Consider the following 24,317-nt stretch of genomic DNA (forward strand, 5'->3'; position numbering starts at 1 on the left):
ACTAACCTTTGCCTGGACAGCTAACTTTGAGCTGCCTTCACATCTGTCAGGGTGGAAACCTGGGGCTCGACAATTTAGATGGGATGGCAGGGTAGCAGCCCTCCCTGTTTCCAACCATGATGATGCAATGGTGTTTGATTAAAGGGATTCCAAACAATTTCTTTCAAGCCAATGTATTCCAAAGGTACACAGCAACCCACACAAAAGTTTTAAACCCACAGTGAGCCTGCATGCCTGGGCTTGTCTGCACCTTATCATTCTCTCTCAAAGCTTAAGTGAACCCAGCTGTCTCAGGCACATCCCACCAAGTTCTTGCCTTAACTCTACAGCCTTGCTGCTTGCTCTGTCTCTCTCAATATCTCTCAAGAAGCTGCTGTCTGCTCCCCTTCCTTTTCCTCTATGATGGAGTTTTTTTTACAGCTTAGTGTTATTTTGATTGTAGATTCTTGGCTTGGAAAGAGTGGCTGGACTTGCTAGGAAGGTCTGGATTTTGTAAAGGCTAGCTCAGGCATTTGTTCCTTTAAGGGCCTTTCATATTCTCCCTGGACGTATCTTCTCTTCGTTTTAGTTCATTTCCTGCTTGCTCCTCCCGCAACTGTCTCCTTTGATTTTATATGCAGCTAGTATAATATAAAACAGGTGAATGGAGGTACATACAATACTCAAAATAATACCTGTAATGGGGTATACAACCCCTACCTGGTGAAGAAACAGGTGAGGAACTGCTTTGGGCACCAACAGCCCTGCCCCACTGCACATACAAAACCTGTGCAAGCTGCAGGGAGAACTTATTAAACCCTGGATTGGATGCTGGTGGAGGTGAAGGCAACCTGCCTCATCCCAAATGGATCACATTGCACCACTGGGAATGAGCGGCCCTAACATAGCCTCATTCTCTACAGCATCTGACAAGACTCTTATCTGCTTTATTCTGTCCTGTAATCAGCATACATGTAATTTAATGCTGTCTTTTATTCCTGTTGTTCCTATATTTTCATGCTCATCGCTTTTCCAGGTCAGGCCTAGCTTTACTAATTAATACATCTCACCTATGACACATTTTGCAAATTATTTGTTTTGCAAATTTGGTATTTCTTCCCCCCCCCCCCAACCACATTAGGGGTACATCTACACAGATCTTAATAGGAGTGTGACAAACTAGACAGGGAGGGGGAGAGATTCAACAAGTCTAGGTGGAGCTTATGCAACTTTGTTCAGAGTTTAGCTCTAAAACAGAAAAGTAAGTGTCCCTTAAAAGAGTAGTCCATTCCTTACAAGCACAAATAAAAGGCTATCCTCAAACTAAACTTAAACTTAAGGGGTCTATGAAATAAGGATTGCTTCTTGCGGGTTGAAATGACCATGAGATCAAATCAACCCAGACCCACTTCCCTCAGCTACTGTCTCTCACTGGCAGTCAGCCCTCAGTTAACCACAGCACATCTCTTTTAGTGCAGAAAATAAATCCATGACAGCAGGGCCATCCATGATACCCTACAATTCCCTGCATTCGGGGGAGGCAATAATGAATATTTTGACAGCCAGGACAGTTTTGCTCTTAGTCCAGCTTTTAAAAAAAAATTTTTAGACCACATCACAAGGTGCTAATACATCCTCTTTAATGTTAACCAGTCTTGTCCAGCAACCACACCCAGTAGTAGCTCCTTACATTTTCAGATAGCATCTTTCGGGAATAAGCAGACTTGTTTAACTCCTTCTAACGGTAAAAATGTGACCAACTGCCCCACATCCAAATTGACAGGCTGCTTCAAGATTTTGCAGCATGGTGAGATATGCAGTACAAATACCAGAATGGAACTTTCCACCTGTTATCCTCACTTCAGCAGTCTGAATTATGACTATAAAGACTGTGAAAATGAGGATTGTCGCTACTGAGCTGCTGGTTTGGCATTCCTGAAGTTTCAGCAACAGGATTATGATTCACACCGGAAAAGATCATTGAACGTGTGTCCAGCGCTGGGTACATCATGGACCTGTGTGTACATGGAGAGAAGGTGCAAAGAGATCAAATCAGCCCAAATTCAAGCCTGGGCCCATGCTTTACAGTTCTTACCCAGTATCAGATCCTCCCTTGGGAATGTTTGCATGGCTCCCAGGGAAGTTTCCAGAAGCTGCACACCCATGAGAGGAAGAAGCTGATCCTAAATTTTCACTCTAGGACTTTCCAACTTTTTCTAACAAGGTTGCACTTCTCCCCTCACTGATGTGGCACCTGACTGAGAAGCAGAAAGACACTTCTCACATTCCCCTTTCACACCAGAGCCTAGGGGGGCCCAGCCTAGTAGATTTTGTGTGCTCCAACCCCATGGTGGGGCAGCAGGCGGGCTGTAGCACTGCACAGGCTCCTCAGTGCAGGGGTGGGGGCATAAGCTTTGGGGGCTAGACCAGGTAAACTGCAGGCCACATCCAGCCCCTGGGCCTACGATTCCTCACCCCTGCCTTAGGGTTTTGTCTACACAGCAAAGAAAAACCCATGGCTGGATTCGGCCAGATGACTTGGATTCATGGTTGCTTGGCTGTTGGGCTGTTTCATGGCTGTGTAGACTTCTGGGCTTGGGCTGGAGTTGAGGTTCTAGGACCCGTTGGGATGAGAGGGTCCAGCCCAAGTGCAGAAGTCTACACAGCAATGAAACAGTCCTGCAAGCCCGAGTTGGCTGGCACAGGGGAATTCGTTGGGCATTATTAAAGTCCCGTTGTGCTGGTCAAGTGGTACAGTGCATTTCAGCTCCTGAAATGGTTTTTTTTCTTATCTTATACTCAAATCAGAACTATAATCTAAGTTTCATACATATGCTATATCAGGAAAGAAGACTTGCACTGCACATCCCAGATCCAGGGAACCCACATACGTATTTCATTTTTATACCAGAAGCAGAGTTGAAGTGCCTGTAATATTTCAGAAATCAACCATATTTACTCTATTGAAGGATTTTGCATCAATCATAAGTTATGTAGTGAAAGTCATCACCCCCTAACGATACACTTTACTACCACTTACTGGATTGTGGTGTGGTTAATATTCCAACCAACAATCAATCATAATAAACAGAATTATAATAAATATTCTCATCCATTATATTATTGGCCAATGTTTTTGATACTACTTGACTGATTCTAATTTTGATTTGGCTCCCTTTGTGCTTTTATGTCTACAATGAGAGAGTTATTATCTCCAGGATAAAGCTGCAGTCCTTTCTCAAGCAATATTTCCATTTAATGGAAATCCATAGGAGTTTTTCCTGAATACAGGTTTGCTAAGGAGAGAATGATATTGCTCAAAGAATGAAAGCTATTTTTTTGATAAAGAAGATATTTTAAAAGATACTTTCTTCCAATCAATATTTCAATTTAGATTTTTTTTTTCAAAATTGGAAGGAGGCAGTAAATATATCAATATCTTTTATTTCAAATTAATCAAATATACAAGAACAAAAGTTGCTCTTCTCAGGCAGAAAAACTTAAAAAACAGACTGCTGAGAGAAACTGCTGAGCTTGAATTCATATGCAAATTTGACACCCTGACCCAAGGTCTAAATAAAGATGTGGTTCTTGGATGACAATAGGTAATTTCTCATTCAGGTACTCTGACCTTCTCACCACTGTTGGAGATAAGGCACATCCATTCTGAAATAATTAGCACTGATCTCACAGTCCCATCTTTCTTTCTTTCTTTCTTTCTTTCTTTCTTTCTTTCTTTCTTTCTTTCTTTCTTTCTTTCTTTCTTTCTTTCTTTCTTTCTTTCTTTCTTTCTTTCTTTCTTTCTTTCTTTCTTCAGCATCTGAGGAACTAAGTTGTAGCTCATGAAAGCTCATGTTCTAATACCCTAATAAATATAGTGATATATGGTTGTGACTACTTTCTTCCACTATTTGATCTGAGGAAGTGGGTCTGGCCCACGAAAGCTCATCATCTAATAAACCATTTTGTTAGTCTTTAAAGTGCTACATTGTCCTAATAAATATGTTAGTCTTTAAAGTACCATTGGACTTCTAGTTGTTTTTTCTCAAAAAGACTAACACAGCTACCTCTCCTAATTCTGTAAGTATTATCTTTGATGAGGCAAGACAAATAGGCTTGTTTTCACTAGCTCTGTATTAACTTATACGTATCTATCCAACATGATATTTGTATCACTGGTGAAACACAAAATTTTGCTGCAGAATGATGACCTTCAATATGCTGTATGTATCATTCAGATTTTTAAAAGTGTGAATTTTTCAGTGGATAGTGCATGGCTGTATTCAGGCTGAAATGTGCACAACCATTGTACTACCGGAATAAAGCATTTTCATTTGTGATCTTTGATATGGCAGTGTTATGAATGGAAAAGGTCTTAGACCCTCATATTTCCCCGAGGCTCAGTTCAGGGGCAGAGTTGAAGTAATTTGATGCCCTTAACTTTGCATTTCTATATTTTCAAATGTTTGTTGAAAATAAGTTCTAACTGTGAAGTTCCTGGATTTCCACTGTGTGCTTTTTTGACAACTACAATCTAGTATATATTTGAGAGAGTCTGTTATTTTCTGTGAATTCCTTTACTGTTTGTTTTTGTTTTTTTGTTTTAAATTGGAATGATTTATTTGGCCACATGCAGGTGAGAGCATAAGGCATATTCTTCACTCCTTTTGGATATCCTCCACTGGACCAGAGGACCATCATGATGCAGCTAGTGGAGAAGGGAAGAGAATTCTTCCTGTGACTCCTTTCTCCTCCTAACTGTACTGAGGAGGGTTACCAAGGTTCATGCACTATTCGCAAGGTCATATCTGCAGCCTTCCACTTTTACAATCAAGCAGCCTTTTGCTGGTGACTCACCCATCCTGCCGCAGAGACAAAACAAGGCTTCCTCTGCAGTGATTCCTCCCAGCCATTGGGGACCACTATGGTGCCAGACCTGAAGTCAGTTGGGTGGATATTTTATACCCCCTCTTCCAGCTTTCTGTTCTCCATGTTTGCTTTGGTGCCGCCATGGAGGAACCCACCACCACAAAGCAAGAAGGAATCAGAGGTGGTCGGCTGCCTCAGCACCTTGCTGGCTGGACAGGTGATGGTCTAATGGAGAGGGAGGGTAGGAGCAACTAAGGATGTTGAATACGCAATGAGATGTCTATCCAACATAAGGCTGATTCGAGAGACAAGGTAGGTGAGGTAGCACCTTTTATCGCAGGGGTGGGGAACCTCAGGCCTGGGGGCTGGATGCGACCCTTGGGTTGCTAGATCCAGTTCCTGAGGCTCAGGGTTCCCTCTGCACTGGGAGCCCATGCTGGTGCACCATTCCCCTCTGCTGCCCCACCACAGAGATGGAGCACACAAAATGTACTAGGCTTGGTCCCTCTAGGCTCTGGTGTGCAAGGGGAATATGGGGAATGTCTTTCTTCTTCTCAGTCAGGGCACCACGTCGGTGAGGGGTTTTATTTTATTTTGCTTCTCACTTTTGTGCAACCCCCAACTGATTTTTCTTGGGTCAATGACATCCGAACCCTTAGCTGGAAATAAGCTATGCAATTTTAGCTACACAAATTGTGTAGCTTATTTTGAATGTATTTCAAAATAGCTTATTTTGAAATTTTTCGAAATAGAGTGTTATTCCGAAACGTCCCTTAATTCTTGTGGAACGAGGTTTACAGGGACATTGGAATAGCATGCCCATTATTTCAAAAGCTATTTCGAAATAACGGATGCGCTGTCAAGATGTGGAGAACGCTGTTTTGGGATACTGGAAGTATCCCAAAATAGTGCCACTGTCTAGATGTACCCACACTACTAAGTGCTTGTGATTGGGAAAATATTGCCTCTTAGAGGTATTGCTGAGGGGTGATGTTTAATTTACTGGGTGGGGACTGATGACAATTCAGTTTTGTATGATTAAGGGGTGGGGAACCTAAAGCCCAGGGGCTGGATCCAGCCCCTCGGCATTGAGGAGCCTGTGCTAGCACTCCAGCCTCTCCTGCCATCCCCCCCACAAGACTGGAACACACAAAATCTACTAGCCTGGGCCTCGTAGGCTCTCGTGTATGAGGAGAATATGGGGAGTGTCTTTCTTCTCAGTTGGGGGCCAGCTCAGTGAGAATTTGTTTTTTTTGGGTTGTTTGCTTCTCACTTGTGTGCGGCCACCAACTGATTTTTCTGTGGGTCAGCAGCCCTCAATCCAAAATAGGTTCCTCACCCCTGGTTAAGAGGATCCTTTAGATCTGGAATCGGGTTTTTTGTTGCCATGCTACCAACTCCATTAGACAGAAGGGTTTCATTTTCCCAGGCCTGAAAGAAGAGCTGTGGAAGCACAAAAGCTTGTCTCACCACAGATATTACCTCACCCACTTTGTCTCTCTACTATCTGGGGACCAACATGGCTATGATAACACTGCATACTAAATAAGGCTTACAATTGACTGATCCCCATATATGGAGCCATTGCAGTTTAATGTGGTATGTTGTGTTTGATCCAGATACATCCAAGAACTACAGGACTAAGGGGTGCAGTGTGTGAGAGGTTTGATCCTCAGGCCTTTGGGAGCCTCTGCCAAGCATGGACCTGTACAGTGTGTAGGGCAGGGGCAGGAAACTTTTTTCAGGATGTGGCCCCCAAATGAGAATGAGAAAGATACTACCCACAGTCTCCTCACACACCAGAGCCTGATGGGCCCCAGACTAGTAGATTTTGTGTATTCCAGCCCCTCAGGTAGGTGGATGGGGAGAGGGGGCTGGAGCACCAGGCAATCCAGGGGCTGCATCTAGCCCCCAGATCTTTGGTTCCCCATCCCTGGTGTAGGGGGTTGATCCTCAGCCCATGGAAGCCTCTGTGCAGCATGGGGCTGTAGTATATGTATGTGAGTGTGGCGGCAACAGGGGGAGGTTGCTGTCCAATCTGTGGGAGCCTTTGCCCAGCAGCAGATTACATGGTTTGTGTGTGGGGGAGGGGTGATCCCCAGTTCCCAGGAGGCTGTATATGTGTGTGGGGGAAGGGGAGTTGATCCCCAGTCCAAGGGAGCCTCTGTGCAGCAGGGGCTATGTGTGTGAGGAGGAGGGGGGAGTTGATCCCGTCCATAGGAGCCTGTGCAGCAGGGGCTCTGTGTGTGTGTGTGATGGGGGAACGGGGAGGGAGTTGATCCTCAGTCCATAGGAATCTGTGCAGCAGGGGTTGTGTGTGTGTGTGGGGGGGGGGGACTAGGGGGCTGATCCCCGTCCATAGGAGGCTGTGCAGCAGGGGCTGTGTATGTGTGTGTGGGGAGGGGCGGGGGCGGAGTTCATCCCCCATCCATAGGAGCCTATGCAGAAGGGGTTGTGTATGTGGGAGCTGATCCCCAGCCCATAGGAGCCTGTGCAGCAGGGACTGGGGGGGAGGGGAGAGGGAAGTGATCCCCAGTCCATAGGAGCCTGTGCAGCAGGGGCTGGGGGGGGGGGAGAGGGAAGTGATCCCCAGCCCATAGGAGCCAGTGCAGCAGGGGCTGGGGGGGGGGGAGAGGGAAGTGATCCCCAGCCCATAGGAGCCAGTGCAGCAGGGGCTGGGGGAGGGGCGGGGGAGGGAAGTGATCCCCAGCCCATAGGAGCCAGTGCAGCAGGGGCTGGGGGGGGGGGGGAGAGGGAAGTGATCCCCAGCCCATAGGAGCCAGTGCAGCAGGGGCTGGGGGGGGGAGAGGGAAGTGATCCCCAGCCCATAGGAGCCAGTGCAGCAGGGGCTGGGGGAGGGGCGGGGGAGGGAAGTGATCCCCAGCCCATAGGAGCCAGTGCAGCAGGGGCTGGGGGGGGGGGGGGAGAGGGAAGTGATCCCTAGCCCATAGGAGCCAGTGCAGCAGGGGCTGGGGGGGGGGGAAGAGGGAAGTGATCCCCAGTCCATAGGAGCCTGTGCAGCAGGGGCTGGGGGGGGGGGGGAGAGGGAAGTGATCCCTAGCCCATAGGAGCCAGTGCAGCAGGGGCTGGGGGGGGGGGAAGAGGGAAGTGATCCCCAGTCCATAGGAGCCTGTGCAGCAGGGGCTGGGGGGGGGGGGGGAAGAGGGAAGTGATCCCCAGTCCATAGGAGCCAGTGCAGCAGGGGCTGGGGGGGGGGGGGAGAGGGAAGTGATCCCCAGTCCATAGGAGCCTGTGCAGCAGGGGCTGGGGGGGGGGGGGAGGGAAGTGATCCCCAGTCCATAGGAGCCTGTGCAGCAGGGGCTGGGGGGGGGGGAAGAGGGAAGTGATCCCCAGTCCATAGGAGCCAGTGCAGCAGGGGCTGGGGGGGGGGAGAGGGAAGTGATCCCCAGCCCATAGGAGCCTGTGCAGCAGGGGCTGGGGGGGGGGGAGAGGGAAGTGATCCCCAGTCCATAGGAGCCAGTGCAGCAGGGGCTGGGGGGGGGGGAGAGGGAAGTGATCCCCAGCCCATAGGAGCCTGTGCAGCAGGGGCTGGGGGGGGGGGGGGGAGAGGGAAGTGATCCCCAGTCCATAGGAGCCAGTGCAGCAGGGGCTGGGGGGGGGGGGGGGAGAGGGAAGTGATCCCCAGCCCATAGGAGCCAGTGCAGCAGGGGCTGGGGGGGGGGGGAGAGGGAAGTGATCCCCAGTCCATAGGAGCCAGTGCAGCAGGGGCTGGGGGGGGGGGGGAGAGGGAAGTGATCCCCAGCCCATAGGAGCCAGTGCAGCAGGGGCTGGGGGGGGGGAGAGGGAAGTGATCCCCAGCCCATAGGAGCCAGTGCAGCAGGGGCTGGGGGGGGGGAGAGGGAAGTGATCCCCAGCCCATAGGAGCCAGTGCAGCAGGGGCTGGGGGGGGGGGGGAGAGGGAAGTGATCCCCAGCCCATAGGAGCCAGTGCAGCAGGGGCTGGGGGGGGGGGGGGGGGGAGAGGGAAGTGATCCCCAGCCCATAGGAGCCAGTGCAGCAGGGGCTGGGGGGGGGGAGAGGGAAGTGATCCCCAGCCCATAGGAGCCAGTGCAGCAGGGGCTGGGGGGGGGGGAGAGGGAAGTGATCCCCAGCCCATAGGAGCCAGTGCAGCAGGGGCTGGGGGGGGGGGAGAGGGAAGTGATCCCCAGCCCATAGGAGCCAGTGCAGCAGGGGCGGGGGGGGGGGAGAGGGAAGTGATCCCCAGCCCATAGGAGCCTGTGCAGCAGGGGCTGGGGGGGGGGGAGAGGGAAGTGATCCCCAGCCCATAGGAGCCTGTGCAGCAGAGGCTGGGGGGGGGGAGAGGGAAGTGATCCCCAGCCCATAGGAGCCTGTGCAGCAGAGGCTGGAGGGGGGGGGAGAGGGAAGTGATCCCCAGCCCATAGGAGCCTGTGCAGCAGAGGCTGGGGGGGGGGGGGAGAGGGAAGTGATCCCCAGCCCATAGGAGCCTGTGCAGCAGAGGCTGGAGGGGGGGGGAGAGGGAAGTGATCCCCAGCCCATAGGAGCCTGTGCAGCAGAGGCTGGGGGGGGGGGGAGAGGGAAGTGATCCCCAGCCCATAGGAGCCAGTGCAGCAGAGGCTGGAGGGGGGGGGAGAGGGAAGTGATCCCCAGCCCATAGGAGCCTGTGCAGCAGAGGCTGGGGGGGGGGGAGAGGGAAGTGATCCCCAGCCCTAAGGAGCCAGTGCAGCAGGGGCTGGGGGGGGGGGGAGAGGGAAGTGATCCCCAGCCCATAGGAGCCAGTGCAGCAGGGGCTGGGGGGGGGGGGGAGAGGGAAGTGATCCCCAGCCCATAGGAGCCAGTGCAGCAGGGGCTGGGGGGGGGAGGGGAGAGGGAAGTGATCCCCAGCCCATAGGAGCCAGTGCAGCAGGGGCTGGGGGGGGGGGGGAGAGGGAAGTGATCCCCAGCCCATAGGAGCCAGTGCAGCAGGGGCTGGGGGGGGGGGGAGAGGGAAGTGATCCCCAGCCCATAGGAGCCAGTGCAGCAGAGGCTGGGGGGGGGGAGAGGGAAGTGATCCCCAGCCCATAGGAGCCAGTGCAGCAGGGGCTGGGGGAGGGGGGGAGAGGGAAGTGATCCCCAGCCCATAGGAGCCAGTGCAGCAGGGGCTGGGGGGGGGGAGAGGGAAGTGATCCCCAGCCCATAGGAGCCAGTGCAGCAGGGGCTGGGGGAGGGGGGGGGAGAGGGAAGTGATCCCCAGCCCATAGGAGCCAGTGCAGCAGGGGCTGGGGGGGGGGGGGGAGAGGGAAGTGATCCCCAGCCCATAGGAGCCAGTGCAGCAGGGGCTGGGGGGGGGGAGAGGGAAGTGATCCCCAGCCCATAGGAGCCAGTGCAGCAGGGGCTGGGGGGGGGGGGGAGAGGGAAGTGATCCCCAGCCCATAGGAGCCTGTGCAGCAGGGGCTGGGGGGGGGGGGGGAGAGGGAAGTGATCCCCAGCCCATAGGAGCCTGTGCAGCAGGGGCTGCTGGTGGGGTGATGCCCAGCACGGACCATACGGGGATGACCCAGGGTAGGCCAGGCGCTGGCTGCCGTGTCGGTGCACTCCGGGGAGGGGGCCCGCGGGCCGGGCCAGGCGGCACTGCGGGAGGGGCGGGCCCGGGAGGCGGAGCGGGCCCCGGATGCACTTGCCCCGGCGCTGCCAGGCCGGCTCCTAGTTCCTGCGCGTGCCCTTAACCTTGCGGGGCCCGTTCCGAGCCCAAGCGGGGCCGCGGCTGCGCCTGGTGCGGGCGGGCTCGGCCGCAGGGATCATGTCGCTGGTGGCGGAGGCGTTTGTGTCTCAAATAGCAGGTAGCGGGAAGGAGGCGCTGGGGGGCGGGGGGCGCTGGCACGAGGCAGGCCGGGTTCGGGGCGAGATGGGCCTCGCGGCGGGGCAGGAGGCAAAAGCCAGTGGGCCCTGCGCAGCTCCCCGTTCCCGACTCCGGCCGCAGGGTGCGAGACCCGGCTCTCGTGCAGTCTGGCCGCGTCCCGTAGGCAGGGCCAGGCCCTGCTACCTGCGCGGTGACCATGCTGTTGATGATGCGGTCGGAGGAAGGTTTGTTATGGTGTTTAAGGAGCTGGATTCTCTATTGCAGGAACGATACCACGCGGCGCGGCGTCCCGCTCTGTGCGTTCTGCTTTGGAAATGTTGCGAGGCAAACCTCAGAGTTTTTAATAGCCTGCTGTCAACAACGTGTGTCCCCTCACTGGCCTCTTACAGAGAGAAACACATGCATCGGATGATTTGACTCGCCTAGTGTGCTTTTGTTTCCCTGCCACCGCAAAAGGATGTTTGTTTCTTTTTTAATATGCAAGGGCATTTTCCTCTTATCAGAAGTAGAGGTTCATTTGCTCAGGAAGGACAGACAGGGAAATAAGGGAGGAGGGGTTGCCTTGTATATTAAAAATGTACACACTTGGACTGATGTGGAGATGAACGTAGGAGATAGCTTAACCCAGAGACTCTCTACACAGCTAAAAGGGGTAAAAAATGAGGGTGATGTCATGCTAGGAGTCTACTACAGGCCACCCAGCCAGGTGGAAGAGGTGGATGAGGCCTTTTTTAAACAATTAACAAAACTATCCAAAGCCCAAGATTTGGTGGTGATGGGGGACTTCAACTATCCAGACATATGTTGGGAAACTAACACAGCGGGGCGCAGGCTATCCAATAAGTTTCTGAACTGCATTGGAGACAACTTTCTGTTTCAGAAGGTTGAAAAAACTGCCAGAGGAGAAGCTGTTCTGGATTTGATTTTAACAAATAGGGAGGAACTAGTTGAGAACTTGAAAGTGGAAGACAGTATGGGGGACAGTGATCATGAAATAATAGAGTTCATGATCTTAAGGAAAGATAGAAGGGAGACCAACACAATTGAGGTAATGGATTTCAGGAAGGCAGATTTTGATAAGCTCAGAGAACTTGTTGGTAAGGTCCCATGGGAAGCAAGACTGAAGGGAAAAACAACTGAGGAGAGTTGGAAGTATTTCAAAGGGATGTTGTTAAGGGCCCAAAATCAAACAATTCCGCTGTGTTGGAAAGATAGAAAATATGGCAAAAGACCAGCTTGGCTTAACAAGGAGATCTTGCATGATCTCAAAATAAAAAAGGAGTCATATAAAAAATGGAAACTAGGACAAATAACAAAGGATGAATATAGGCAAGTAACACGGGAATGCAGGGGCAAGATTAGAAAGGCAAAGGCACAAAATGAGATCAAACTAGCTACAGGCATAAAGGGAAACAAGAAGACCTTTTATAAATACATTAAAAGCAAGAGGAAGACCAAGGACAGGGTAGGCCCACTGCTCAGTGAGGAGGGAGAAGCAGTAACAGGAAACTTGGAAATGGCGGAGATGCTCAATGACTTCTTTGTTTCGGTCTTCACCGAGAAGTCTGGAGGTGTGCCTAACGTAGTGAATACAAGCAGAGAGAGGGTAAGTTTAGAAGATAGGATACACAAAGAACAAGTTAAAAATCACTTAGGAAAGTTAGATGTCAGCAAGTCACCAGGTCCTGATGAAATGCATCCCAGGATACTCAAGGAGCTGAAAGAGGAGGTATCTGAGCCTTTAGCTATGATCTTTGAAAAATCATGGAAGACAGGGGAGATACCAGAAGACTGGAAAAGGGCAAATATTGTGCCCATCTATAAAAAGGGGAATAAGAACAACCTAGGAAACTACAGACCGGTCAGTTTAACATCTGTCCCAGGGAAGATAATGGAGCAGGTAATTAAGGAAATCGTATGCAAACACTTGGAAGGTAATAAAGTGATAGGGAATAGCCAGCATGGGTTTGTGAAGAACAAGTCATGCCAAACTAATCTGATAGCTTTCTTTGATAGGATAACGAGCCTTGTGGATAAGGGAGAAGCGGTGGATGTCATATACCTAGACTTTAGTAAGGCATTTGATACGGTCTAGCATGATATTCTTATTGATAAACTAGGCAAATATAACTTAGATAGGGCCACGATAAGGTGGGTGCATAATTGGCTGGATAACCGTAGTCAGAGAGTTGTTGTTAACGGTGCTAAATCCTGCTGGAAAGGGATAACAAGTGGAGTTCCGCAGGGGTCTGTTTTGGGACCTGTACTGTTCAATATCTTCATCAATGATGTAGATATTGGGATAGAGAGTATGCTTATTAAGTTTGCAGATGATACCAAACTGGGTGGGGTTGCAACTTCTTTGGAGGATAGGGACATAATTCAAAATGACCTTAGCAAGTTAGAGAAATGGTCAGAGGTAAACAGGATGAAAGTTTAATAAAGAGAAATGCAAAGTACTCCAACTTAGGAAGGAACAATCAGTTCCATACATACAAGATGGGAAGCGACTGTCTAGGAAGGAGCATGGCGGAAAGAGATCTAGGGGTCATAGTGGACCACAAGTTGAATATGAGTCAACAGTGTGATGCTGTTGCAAAAAAAGCAAATATGATTCTAGGTTGTATCAACAGGTGTGTTGTAAGCAAAACTCATGAAGTCATTCTGCCGCTCTACTCTGCATTAGTTAGGCCTCAGCTGGAGTACTGTGTCCAGTTCTGGGCGCCACATGTCAAGAAAGATGTGGAGAAATTGGAAAGGGTACAGAGAAGAGCGACAAGAATGATTAAAGGTCTAGAGAACATGACCTATGAAGCCAGGCTTCATGAACTGGGCTTGTTTAGTTTGGAAAAAAGAAGATTAAGGGGGGACATGATAGCGGTTTTCAAATATCTAAAAGGGTGTCACAAGGAGGAAGGAGAAAATTTGTTCCTCTTGGTTTCCGAGGACAGGACAAGGAGTAATGGGCTTAAAGTGCAGCAAGGGAGGTTTAGATTGGACATTAGGAAAAAATTCCTAACTGTCAGTGTGGTCAAATCTTGGAATAAATTGCCAAGGGAGGTGGTGGACTCTCCCTCTCTGGAGATATTTAAGAACAGGTTAGACAGACATCTGTCAGGGATGGTGTAGACGGAGCTTGGTCCTGCCTTGAGGACGGGGGGCTGGATTCGATGACCTCTTGAGGTCCCTTCCAGTCCTATGATTCTATGATTTTCATCTTATAAGGGGACCAGAGCTATAATAGGTTCTTCGTTGTTTGGGAGTTGGCCATCTCTTTAGAAGTGAACTTTCTTCTTTTAAAAAGAATCCTCATCATTTTCTCATAGTGCACACAACTTGACACTTGTTACCAAAATATCAAGTTCACGTTCTGTTTTCTGGATCCTAGAAAATAGTTTTATTTTAATTTCTAGAAATACCAAAATGGTGCCCATCATTATGTTGTAGTTGCCCTTGAGGTTAACGGCAGCAACTATAGATAATTTAGCATAAATTCCCCTTTTCCCCTCAATGATTCCTCATCTCGTCAGTTACAATTTTTTTCCCAACTATAAGGAAGAAAGATGAGCCTTGCAGGAAGCATATGATTTGGTGATTTTTCTGGGTCTGTGTTAAGGTGTGAACCAATGACTACAATGTTTGGCACCTCCCCTTATAAACTTTAGGTGGGGAAACAACTTTTTTTGTGATGGAAGACTGACTTTACAGCTTGCATATTTAGTTTTACTCCCAATGAGAATGTCTTGGGCAATTTGGAAGTTAGGCAAGTTGTTCTTCAGTTTCAGATAGGGATTTGTGGAAAATACGGTGTTATGGTTGTGCAGGTGGCTGAATAATTCTCCTCTTAGTTAAGATGCTGCATAACACGCAGCACCAAATAAAGTCAGTAGTTTCATAGATTTTTTTAGGGCAGAAAAGACTTATGATGATTTAGTCTGATCTCCAGCATAACTCACAAGGTCATAACATTTCACCAAATTTCTTCTTTTTAACTTCTAGCTGGGTTAGAGTGCATTTTTTAGAAACACATCAGCTTTGATTAAAGACTTCAACTGGTGGAGAACCCTCCACATACCTAAGGAAGTTGTTTCAATGGTTTATTATACTTACTGTTAAAAATCTGTACCATATTTCTAATCTGAATTTGTCAAACTTCACTGTCCAGCTCCTTAATCTAGCTCACAAAAGCATAACAAGGTCTAAGTAGCCCTCCATTCTACTCTTCTCCTTTTAGGAACTGCTTGCCTGCCTTCCGTTTTAGGAGGCTTACAAAAAAGAGACCTGTCTGGCTGAGAGAGAAGGGGATGCAGGGTAGGCAGAAGATGCTTAAGCACTATTGGGTGGGAGCAAGGAAAGGCAGGAGGACATTACTTTTAACATCTCTTAGAACAGAGGTCTACTTCTGGGGCCTAGCAATCCCAAAATAAAAGCTGCCTCTGAAGGTAGTGCTTCAAACTTTTTTGTTTGGTTTTTTTGGCTCCCTCAGTTTTGAAGCTTAGCAAACAATTTTATAATCTATTAGTGACATGCTTCAGTGCAGTTCTGCTGTATGAATGCATTGAAAGAGCTTATCCTACATTTTTTTTCATTCATTCATTAGTGATCCCTCAATTCATAAAATACAAGGGAGTGTTGGCCTTCTGAGCTTCTAGAAGAAAGGGTTTGTTTTATTTTGTTTGCGGGGGGAAAACGTGTCACATTTAAAAGCTTTAAGCACATTTAAAAGTTCCAAAGATCTGTGGAGTTCTTCGACTCAAATAATATACATCAGTGCCAGTGGTGTTTAAAATCCATTGGCCAAGTTGCCTCAGGGTCAAGGCAGTTGGGTCGTGATCAGCACACATTCAAATGTGGCAATGACAATTTGTCTGTAGTGTTCTCATTCAAGTACTTGCATCGTTTTTGTGTTTGTGAATAAAATATTGGCTGTATGTTATTGTTACTATAATACAATACAGCTATTATGTCAGGGGTTCTCAAACTTTGTGATACCATGACCCACTAAAATGCTAATTTAATTTGTGTGAACCCCCCTCCCCACCAAAGTTAAGCCCAAAAAAAGGGGGGGGGGGAGCCAAAATTGTTAAGCAAAAATTGCACCACTTTGTCCAGTTTGGGACTGCACCCACCCCTCCCCCTGAGTCAGGCCCCCCAGTGTCCCCCACCCCCTGAGATAGGACCCCCAGCATACCCCCATCCCAGTGCACTCCCCCCTACATCAGACCCAGTCCCCCTTAGAGCCCCCCCCCATCCCAGTGCACTCCCTCCCACCCCCCCAGGCAGGCATCCTCAGCGTCTGGAGCATCACGTGGCCAGCTGCCGGTCTCTGCTGGTCAGGTGGGCCAGAGCAGTGTGGGCTCCGCTCTCACCCATCCCAGCAACCCCCTAGCGTGGCGCCCGGCAACTGCTCCCTCCTGCCTTCCCCCCCTTCACTAGATTCTGCGGCTCTCCTCACTCCCCCGCCAGACGCGGCAGGGGAAAATTGACCGGACCGACCCTGGACTGTCCAGAGAGGCCAGGGAGAGACAACTGCAAAAAAAACCCCAAACAAACAAAAAAAACCCGAATCCAGCTGCGACCCCTCCTGTAAGTTGGTTGCAACTCCCCTGGGGGTCGCGACCCACAGTTTGAGAAACGTATAATACAGCTCCTATATCTGTAATTATGGCAAAATGTCTTTCAGTAAATTGTCACTATATTTTAAAGTACTTTATTTAAAAATAGAATATTCCCAAACACAAAACTTCATGAAGATTATGTATAAGACATTCCAATTATTTCTACATAAAATATGGTTAGATTGTTGTAGGTTTTAAAAAAATATATAAATAGGGTTAAAGGCAAGGGAGGAAACCTACAAATGTTTGAAAACCTGCAAATAAGATAGGAATCCCAAAACTTAACTCTTCCCTCTCTCAGTATGCCAAAGCATCCTAGAGCAGTGTTTCTGAAAGTATGCCGTGAAATCACTTTGCAAAACACATTAACTGGCCCGTCCTGATTTGTTTATTTACTGGCACCATGGCCACAGAGCCTCACGGCTCCCATTGGCTCCGTTTCATCCTTTGCAGCCAAGGGGAGTTGTGGGAAGCGGCGTGGGCCGGACCACTGCTTCCCGCAGCTCCCCTTGGCTGCAAAGGACGAAACAGAGCCAATGGAGCCGCAAGGCTCCGTGGCCACAGCGCCAGTATATAAACAAACTGGGGTAGCCAGTTAATGTGTTTCTCAAAGAGATTTCGCGGCACAGTTTCAGAAACACTGTCCTACAGTGATCCTTACACTTCTACACAATATGCATATACAGGTTGGACCTCCTTGGTCATAGAATCATAGAATACTAGAACTGGAAGGGACCTTGAGAGATCGAGTCCAGTACCCTGCCCTCATGGCAGGACCAAGCACCGTCTAGATCATCCCGGATAGATGTCTATCCAACCTGCTCTTATACATCTCGGCTGTGTCTAGACTGGCCAGTTTTTCTGGAAAATCAGCTGCTTTTCTGGAAAAACTTGCCAGCTGTCTACACTGGCCGCTTGAATTTCCGCAAAAGTACTGACTTCCTACTGTAAGAAATCAGTGCTTTTTGCGGAAATACTATGCTGCTCCCGTTCGGGCAAAAGTCCTTTTTGCGCAGAACTTTTGCACAAAAGGGCCAGTGTAGACAGCTGAGATTTGTTTTGTGCAAAAAAGCCCTGATCGCGAAAATGGCCATCGGGGCTTTTTTGCGCAAAAGTGCGTCTAGATTGGCACGGACGCTTTTCCGCAAAAGCACTTTTTGCAGAAAAGCGTCCGTGCCAATCTAGACACGCTTTTCTGAAAATGCTTTTAACGGAAAACTTTTCCATTAAAAGCATTTCCGGAAAATCATGCCAGTCTAGAGGCAGCCCTCCAGTGAAGGAGGTTCCACAGCCTCCCTAGGCAATTTATTCCAGTGTTTAAGCACCCTGACAGTTAGGAAGGTTTTCCTAATACGCAATCTAAATCTCCCTTGCTGCAATATAAGCCCTCTGGACCTACGCTGTCCTGGACCAGGGAGTTTGCCAAACCAGGAGAGGTCAGTGCTCTCCTACTAGCTGCCCTGCTCCTGGGCTCCTCTCCTTGGAGCTCCCTGCCCTGCCATTGGTCTCCCTAACACTGGCTCGGCATGGCTCCCACCCCGCTGCTTGGCTGCTGCCCCATTTTCTCCCGGGGTTCCCAGTGGGGACTGCTTGGCCACTGCTGCCCTGTGTTCCCCAGGGCTCCCAGCTGGAGCCACCTGGTGCCACCAGCCCTGCTGCTGCTAGGGGTTCCCCAGCTGGAGGGCCTGGCTGCCCCGCCCAAGTCACTCTGGCCCCGTTACCACCAGTGTTTCCTGGGATTCCTGGCTAGGGCTGCCTGGTTGCAGGCAGCTCCACTGCAACCAGGGATTCTGGGACTCCTCGGTCACCTGGCCCTGCTGTGATGGGTTCCCCAGCTGGCGGGAGCTCCCTAGTGGCCCCACCCAACCGCCCGCGGGATTCCCCAACCAGGGAGGGGGCTCCCCAGATGCCGCCTGGCCAAGCCAGGGTTCCCCAGCCCCAGTGTTGCTCCCGCTTCTCTAGGGCTCTTTGGTCCAGCAACATCTCTGGCCCTTCTGGACTATGGATGTTGCCAAACCAGAGAGTCCCAGATTTGGGAAGTTCAACCTATACTTCCAGTGCTATCTTGATAACATCCCTCTTCCCCCCCCCCCCCCCCCCCATTATAACAGCCAGAATGGGTTCTCGCTGTCAGAGCTGCATGCCTACTTGTTGGCCCACCTCAAATCTATCCTTCCAGAATAGAGCAGTCCCACAATCCCCCATCTTTCACCCATCAGATACTGATCAAGCGCTGCTTGTACTCTGATGGTAGTTGAGTACTGCAGGTACTTTTTGCTGTCTACCATCATGCTAGCCTATCTCTGTTTGTTTTATTCTTGTGCTTGTTTTATTCTTCCTCTCTCTATATATTTGGTACTTCACTCATTTGTGACCCCAAGTACTGTACTAATAGTTGTTGTGCATAGTCCATTGAACTTTATTCTACAAAACAAACTTATAACTTGATCTCTGCTTTGTTGGAAGGTGCGTCATGTCTAACCTCTTATCTGGACTTAAAAGGTATTTCACCCATTAAAAAATTTTGGGTTTTCACAGCTAGTCTGCATTACATACCATACATTTTATATACTGATATATGGAAAACAACATTTTCTAATATAAACAAAATGACTGTGTTTTGAGATTAATTCATCCAGTGTCCACTACATATCTTTTAGTTTTTTCAAGATTTTACCCAGTAAACAAGACTCTAGGGTATTACTTTAATAAGATTTTAAAAGAGATGATTTTAAAAAACAAAATAAAAATAATCAAATATGTTCCAACAGATACCGTATACTGAGCAATCTGAAGAGAAGTACAGAGTTTCTTATTCTTATGCCAAAAGCAAGCAGTTGTGCAATACATGTAAGAATGTGCTTTTGAGGGTGAAAAAATGCTATATCAAAAAGAATACCATTCACAAATTATGATTGCTTTAAAATGTTATTTCCTACGTCTCCGTTTGCAAGCACTGGTATCCTATTACACATTCATAGGAATGTAATCATGACTGAGATTTTTTTACATCAGTAATAAAAATGAAATTTGATTGTTTTCATGAACAAGACCCTCTATTATTAGCCAATCATTTTGTCATGGCAATTCCAATTAACTCTAACTGCCCTAGCAATATAGCAGCCATAAAACATGGGGTTTTTTTCACTTGTGCACTTAAATGGAATCATCCCATCATAGTTTATTTTCTATAATAATGTATTGAAAGCAGAGGATTTTTTTTGTCAGGGAATGTGTCATAACTTCTCAGAGGACGTCAGCTTCTTTTAAGTACTGCCTATCCTCTGCTTTTTTCATACTTCATGCATGCCTATGAAGATAGTGGGTGCAGCATCTCATACTGAATCATTTGTCCACATGCTTTAATATCAGGAATATTTCAGTAGACTGGCGAATGGTAATTTCTTAAGGCATTGGCATCCACTCTGTGAGTTGTGTCCATTTGAACATGCTGAGTATAGTCTGCTTCTCTAATGCACTAATGATTAAATGTAAAATGATGACCAAATCACTTATGTGGAGTAAGAAGCTCTTTATGGTAATATTGGCTGCCTAATGCTGAAACCATTCACTTGTATAGTCAAAAAGAAAAGTATAAGATGTTCCTACTGTAAGCCAGAGGGAAAAAATACTTTTTTCTGTAGCTTTATGAACTGTCAGTATAAGCATTTCATGCATAGCAGATAGTGCATTTGTAAACAAACTAGAGCAGTGGTTCCCAACCTTTTTGAGCATACAAACCCCTTTCAATCTGTTAAATTGAAACAGGTCCAAGGGGAACAGTGGGAAGTGGCAGACAGCATGTCCCTTGGCCTGGGCTGCTTCCTTAGTTTCTGCCCCCTCCATTCCATGACCATCCATGGAGGATACGGCAAAGGGGCTTTCATGGCCAAAGCAGCTCCTGCCTCAGCATTTTGCTTTTGGCCAGCCACTGGAGCCCCGGTGGAGGAAAAAAAATAAAAGGAAAAGAAAAGTAAGGATCGGGCTAAGGATGTTAACAAATAACTAATCTACTAGTTGAGTAGTTGATGGAATTTCCATTGACTAGTCAATAGGCACTTCCGTATTCTTCCTTTGAAATATACAAGGGCCCCTGCTGGGTGGGTTCTCGTACATTTTGAACGTAGGAACGTGGAACTCCGCATGCAGCCTGACTCCAGGCTCAAGGAGGGTGCTTACCCTTTGAAATGCCCCAAGGGCTCCTGTGCATTTCAAAGCTGAAGCACCTGTGTGGAGCCTGGAGTCAACGGGACTTCTCACTGGCCCCGAGTTGTACACAGTCTGCCAGCTTTGAAATATACAAGCATCCCCAGCCCTGAACCCTGCTTCTTTGAAACTCCGCCACTGTGTTTCAAAAGGGCAGTGCTGCATGGAGCCCGGGATCAGCTGTGCAGTGCTTCCCCTTTGAAACGCTGCCACAGTGTTTCAAAGTGGCCATGCCACATGGAGCCCGGGTACAGGCTCCATGCGGCACTGCCACTTTGAAGTACCCTCTCTTCTCCCCTCCCCCCCCTTTGCTGCCTATCTGATAGAGGTGGGGAATCAACTACTTGACTCGACTATCTGATAAGCATTTGCTTATCGGGTAGTCGACTAGTCCTTAACATCACCTGGCAAACACGTGATTGCAAACAGGGAGTTTAGAGTGGGAGTTCTCCAGGTAAGGGAGAAGTGGCTACTGGACTCTTGAGGAAAGTGGCTGTCTGTAGTGTGTGTTGGATTTGTTAGGGGCTATCCAGCTGTGTACTGAGTTTGAGTTTGTATTTGTGAGTGTGGTTTTTTTTTTTCTTTCCTTTCCTACCCTTCCCCCCAACCTGCCCCATGGAGTGTGTGCTGTGATTGGCAGCTGGTAACTGTTGGCTTCTAATTAAAGTTTGAAATCTAGAAGCCTCTGCTGATTGGCTGAGGCTTGGTAGGGGGAGGGGCTGTCAGGCAGTCCAGGGCTTTATAGAGGACTGGGTCAGCGACTAGGGAGCTTGGGAACAAGTGATTGCAAACAGGGAGTTTAGAGTGGGAGTCTGGAAAGGGAGAGGGAATGGGGCGAGGTACTCTTGTCTTTTCTTTAAACCCTTTTTTAGTGCAGCAGGTATGGATGGTGATAGTTCTGATGTTGTTACCTGCACAGCATGTGCCATGTTTGTCTTCCTCCTGGAAGAAAGAAGGGATTTCATCTGCACTAAGTGCAAGCTTGTCGCCATTTTGGAGGAAAAAATTAGAGGACTGGAGGCCCAAGTGTCGACTCTACGCTCAATCAGAGAGGATGAAGACTTCCTCGATAGAAGGCAGCGTTTAATCCTGTAAACAAGGCAGGAGGAAGAGCCAGAGAGGGCGGTACAGGATGAGGAAGAGAACTGGCAGCATGTAACTTCTGGAAGGAAAAAAAAGCCGTCACGGTAATCCCCCCTTCCTACAGAGGTAAGTAATCGCTTTTAGGTTCTCTCCACAGGCTCTGTGATGGAGAATGCTTTGGAAGGGACCTCACAAGGAAGAAATCGGAAGGGAACCACTTCAACTGGAAGGCATGGGATGCATAGCCCTAGGGATGGGGTTTCCACAATCACCATCGCCAAAAGAAGAAGGCGGGTGGTGGTGGTTGGGGACTCCCTCCAAAGAGGGACTGAGCCATCCATCTGCTGTCTGGACCTGGACTCTTGAGAGGTGTGCTGCTTACCGGGAGCTCGAATTCAGGATGTGACTGAGAGGCTTACAAAACTGATCAAGCCTTTGGATCACTACCCCTTCCTGCTTCTCCATGTGGGAACTAACGATACAGCCAAGAACAACCTTTAATCACCCTGACATCTGTTGACAGACCAATACGGCAGTACACCGACAATCCAGGACGTTTTTGGAGAATGTTGGGGTTAACTTCTTGGTATAAATGCTGCATGATCCGACCAGAGGCTGTGCGCAGTTTGACCTGCTGCTCACAAGCAGGGAGGAGCTAATAGGGGAAGTAGAGGTGGGTGACAACCTGGGAAGCAGTGATCACGAGATGGTAGATTTCAGGATCCTGACTAAAAGAAGAAAAAAAGAGTAGTAAAATACACACCTTGGACTTCAGAAAAGCAGACTTTGATTCCCTCAGAGACCTGATGGGCAGAATCCCCTGGGACGCTAACATGAAGGGGTAAGGAGCCCAGGAGAGCTGGCAGTATTTTACAGAAGCCTTATTGAAGGCACAAAAAGAAACCATTCCAATGCGTAGCCAGAGAAGCAAATATGGTAGGAGACCGGATTGGCTTACCGGGGAAATCCTTGGTGAACTTAAGCACAAAAAGGGAGCTTACAAAAAGTGGAAACTTGGACAGATGACTAGAGAGGGGTATAAATGTATAGCTCGAGAATGCAGGGGAGTTATCAGGAAGGCGAAAGCACAATTGGAATTGCAACTCGCAAGGGATGTGAAGGATAACAAGAAAGGTTTCTATAGGCATGTTAGCAAGAAGAAGGTGATCAGAGAGGTTGTGGGGCCCCTACTGGATGAGGGCAGTAACCTAGTGACAGATGATATGGGGAAAGCTGAAGTAATTAATGCTTTCTTTGTCTCTGTCTTTACGGACAAGGTCAGTTCCCAGACTAATGCGCTAAGTGACATAATATGGGATGAAGGTGGACAGCCCTTGGTGGGGAAAGAACAGGCTAGGAACTATTTAGAAAAGCTAAATGTACATAAATCCATGGGTCTGGATTTAATGCATCCGAGGGTACTGAGGGAGTTGGCAAATGTCATTGAGGAGCCTTTGGCTATTATCTTTGAAAAGTCATGGAGATCAGGAGAGCTCACGGATGACTGGAAAAAGGCAAAGGTAGTGCCCATCTTTAAGAAAGGGAAGAGGGACGATTCAGGGAACTATAAGCCGGTCAGTATTACCTCAGTCCCTGGAAAAATCATGGAGGAGATCCTCAAAGAATCCATTTTGAAGCACTTGGAAGAGGGGAAGGTGATCAGGAATAGTCAGCATGGATTCATGAAGGTCAAGTCATGCCTTACCAATCTGATTAGCTTCCATGATGAGGTAACTGGCTATGTGGATATGGGAAAATCAGTGGATGTGATATACCTTGACTTTAGCAAGGCTTTTGATACAGTCTCCCACAACATTCTTGCCAGCAAGTTAAGGGACTATGGATTGGATAAATGGACGGTAAAATGGATAGAAAGCTGGCTGGAAGGTTGGGCCCTGCGGGTAGTGATCAATGGCTCGATGTCAGGATGGCGGTTGGTTTCTAGTGGAGTGCCCCAAGGTTCGGTTCTGGGACCGGTTTTGTTCAACATCTTTATTAATGACCTGGATGAGAGGATGGATTGCACCCTCAGCAGGTTTGAAGATGACACTAAGCTAGGGGAAGAGGTAGACACACTGTAAGGAAAGGATAGAGTCCAGAATGACTTAGACAAATTGCAGGATCGGGCCACAAGAAATCTGATGAGGTTCAACAAGGACAAGTGTAGAGTCCTGCACTTGGGATGGAAGAATCCCAAGCATTGTTACAGGCTGAGGACCAACTGGCTAAGTAGCAGTTCTGTAGAAAAGGATCTGGGGGTTACAGTGGATGAGAAGCTGGAGATGAGTCAACAGTGTGCCCTTGTAGCCAAGAAGGCTAATGGCATAATAGGTTGCATTAAGAGGAGTATTGCCTGTCGATCCAGAGATGTGATTATTCCTCTTTACTCGGCTCTGGTGAGGCGTCATATGGAGTATTGTGTCCAGTTCTGAGCCCCCAATTATAGGAAGGATGTGGATGCATTGGAGAAGGTCCAGCGGAGGGCAACCAAAATGATTAGGGGGCTAGAGCATATGACCTATGAGGAGAGGTTGAGGAATTTGGGTCTATTTAGTCTACAGAAGAGAAGAGTGAGGGGGGATTTGATAGCAGCCTTCAGCTTCCTGAAGGGAGGTTCCAAAGAGGATGGAGAAAGGCTGTTCACAGTAGTGATGGATGGCAGAACAAGGAACAATGGTCTCAAGTTGTGGTGGGAGAGGTCCAGGTTGGATATTAGGAAAAACTATTTCACTAGGAGCGTGGTGA

General features: G+C 48.5%; 1 protein-coding gene across 2 annotated transcripts in view; it reads left to right on the forward strand.

The window, feature by feature from the left end:
* Positions 1-10,473: 10,473 nt before the first annotated feature.
* The window catches only part of MTX2 (metaxin 2), a 71,188-nt gene continuing 57,344 nt past the window's right edge, over positions 10,474-24,317 (forward strand). The window contains exon 1 of one of the 2 annotated variants that reach the window (XM_075933707.1): positions 10,474-10,645. In XM_075933707.1, coding sequence (XP_075789822.1) covers positions 10,606-10,645 — 40 coding nt within the window. In that variant the 5' untranslated portion in view covers positions 10,474-10,605. The remainder of the gene's footprint in view (positions 10,646-24,317) is intronic. The other variant, XM_075933708.1, reaches the window with a different exon arrangement.

This window comes from Pelodiscus sinensis, chromosome 7 (genome assembly GCF_049634645.1).
Source record: "Pelodiscus sinensis isolate JC-2024 chromosome 7, ASM4963464v1, whole genome shotgun sequence".
Lineage (NCBI taxonomy): Eukaryota > Metazoa > Chordata > Testudines > Trionychidae > Pelodiscus > Pelodiscus sinensis.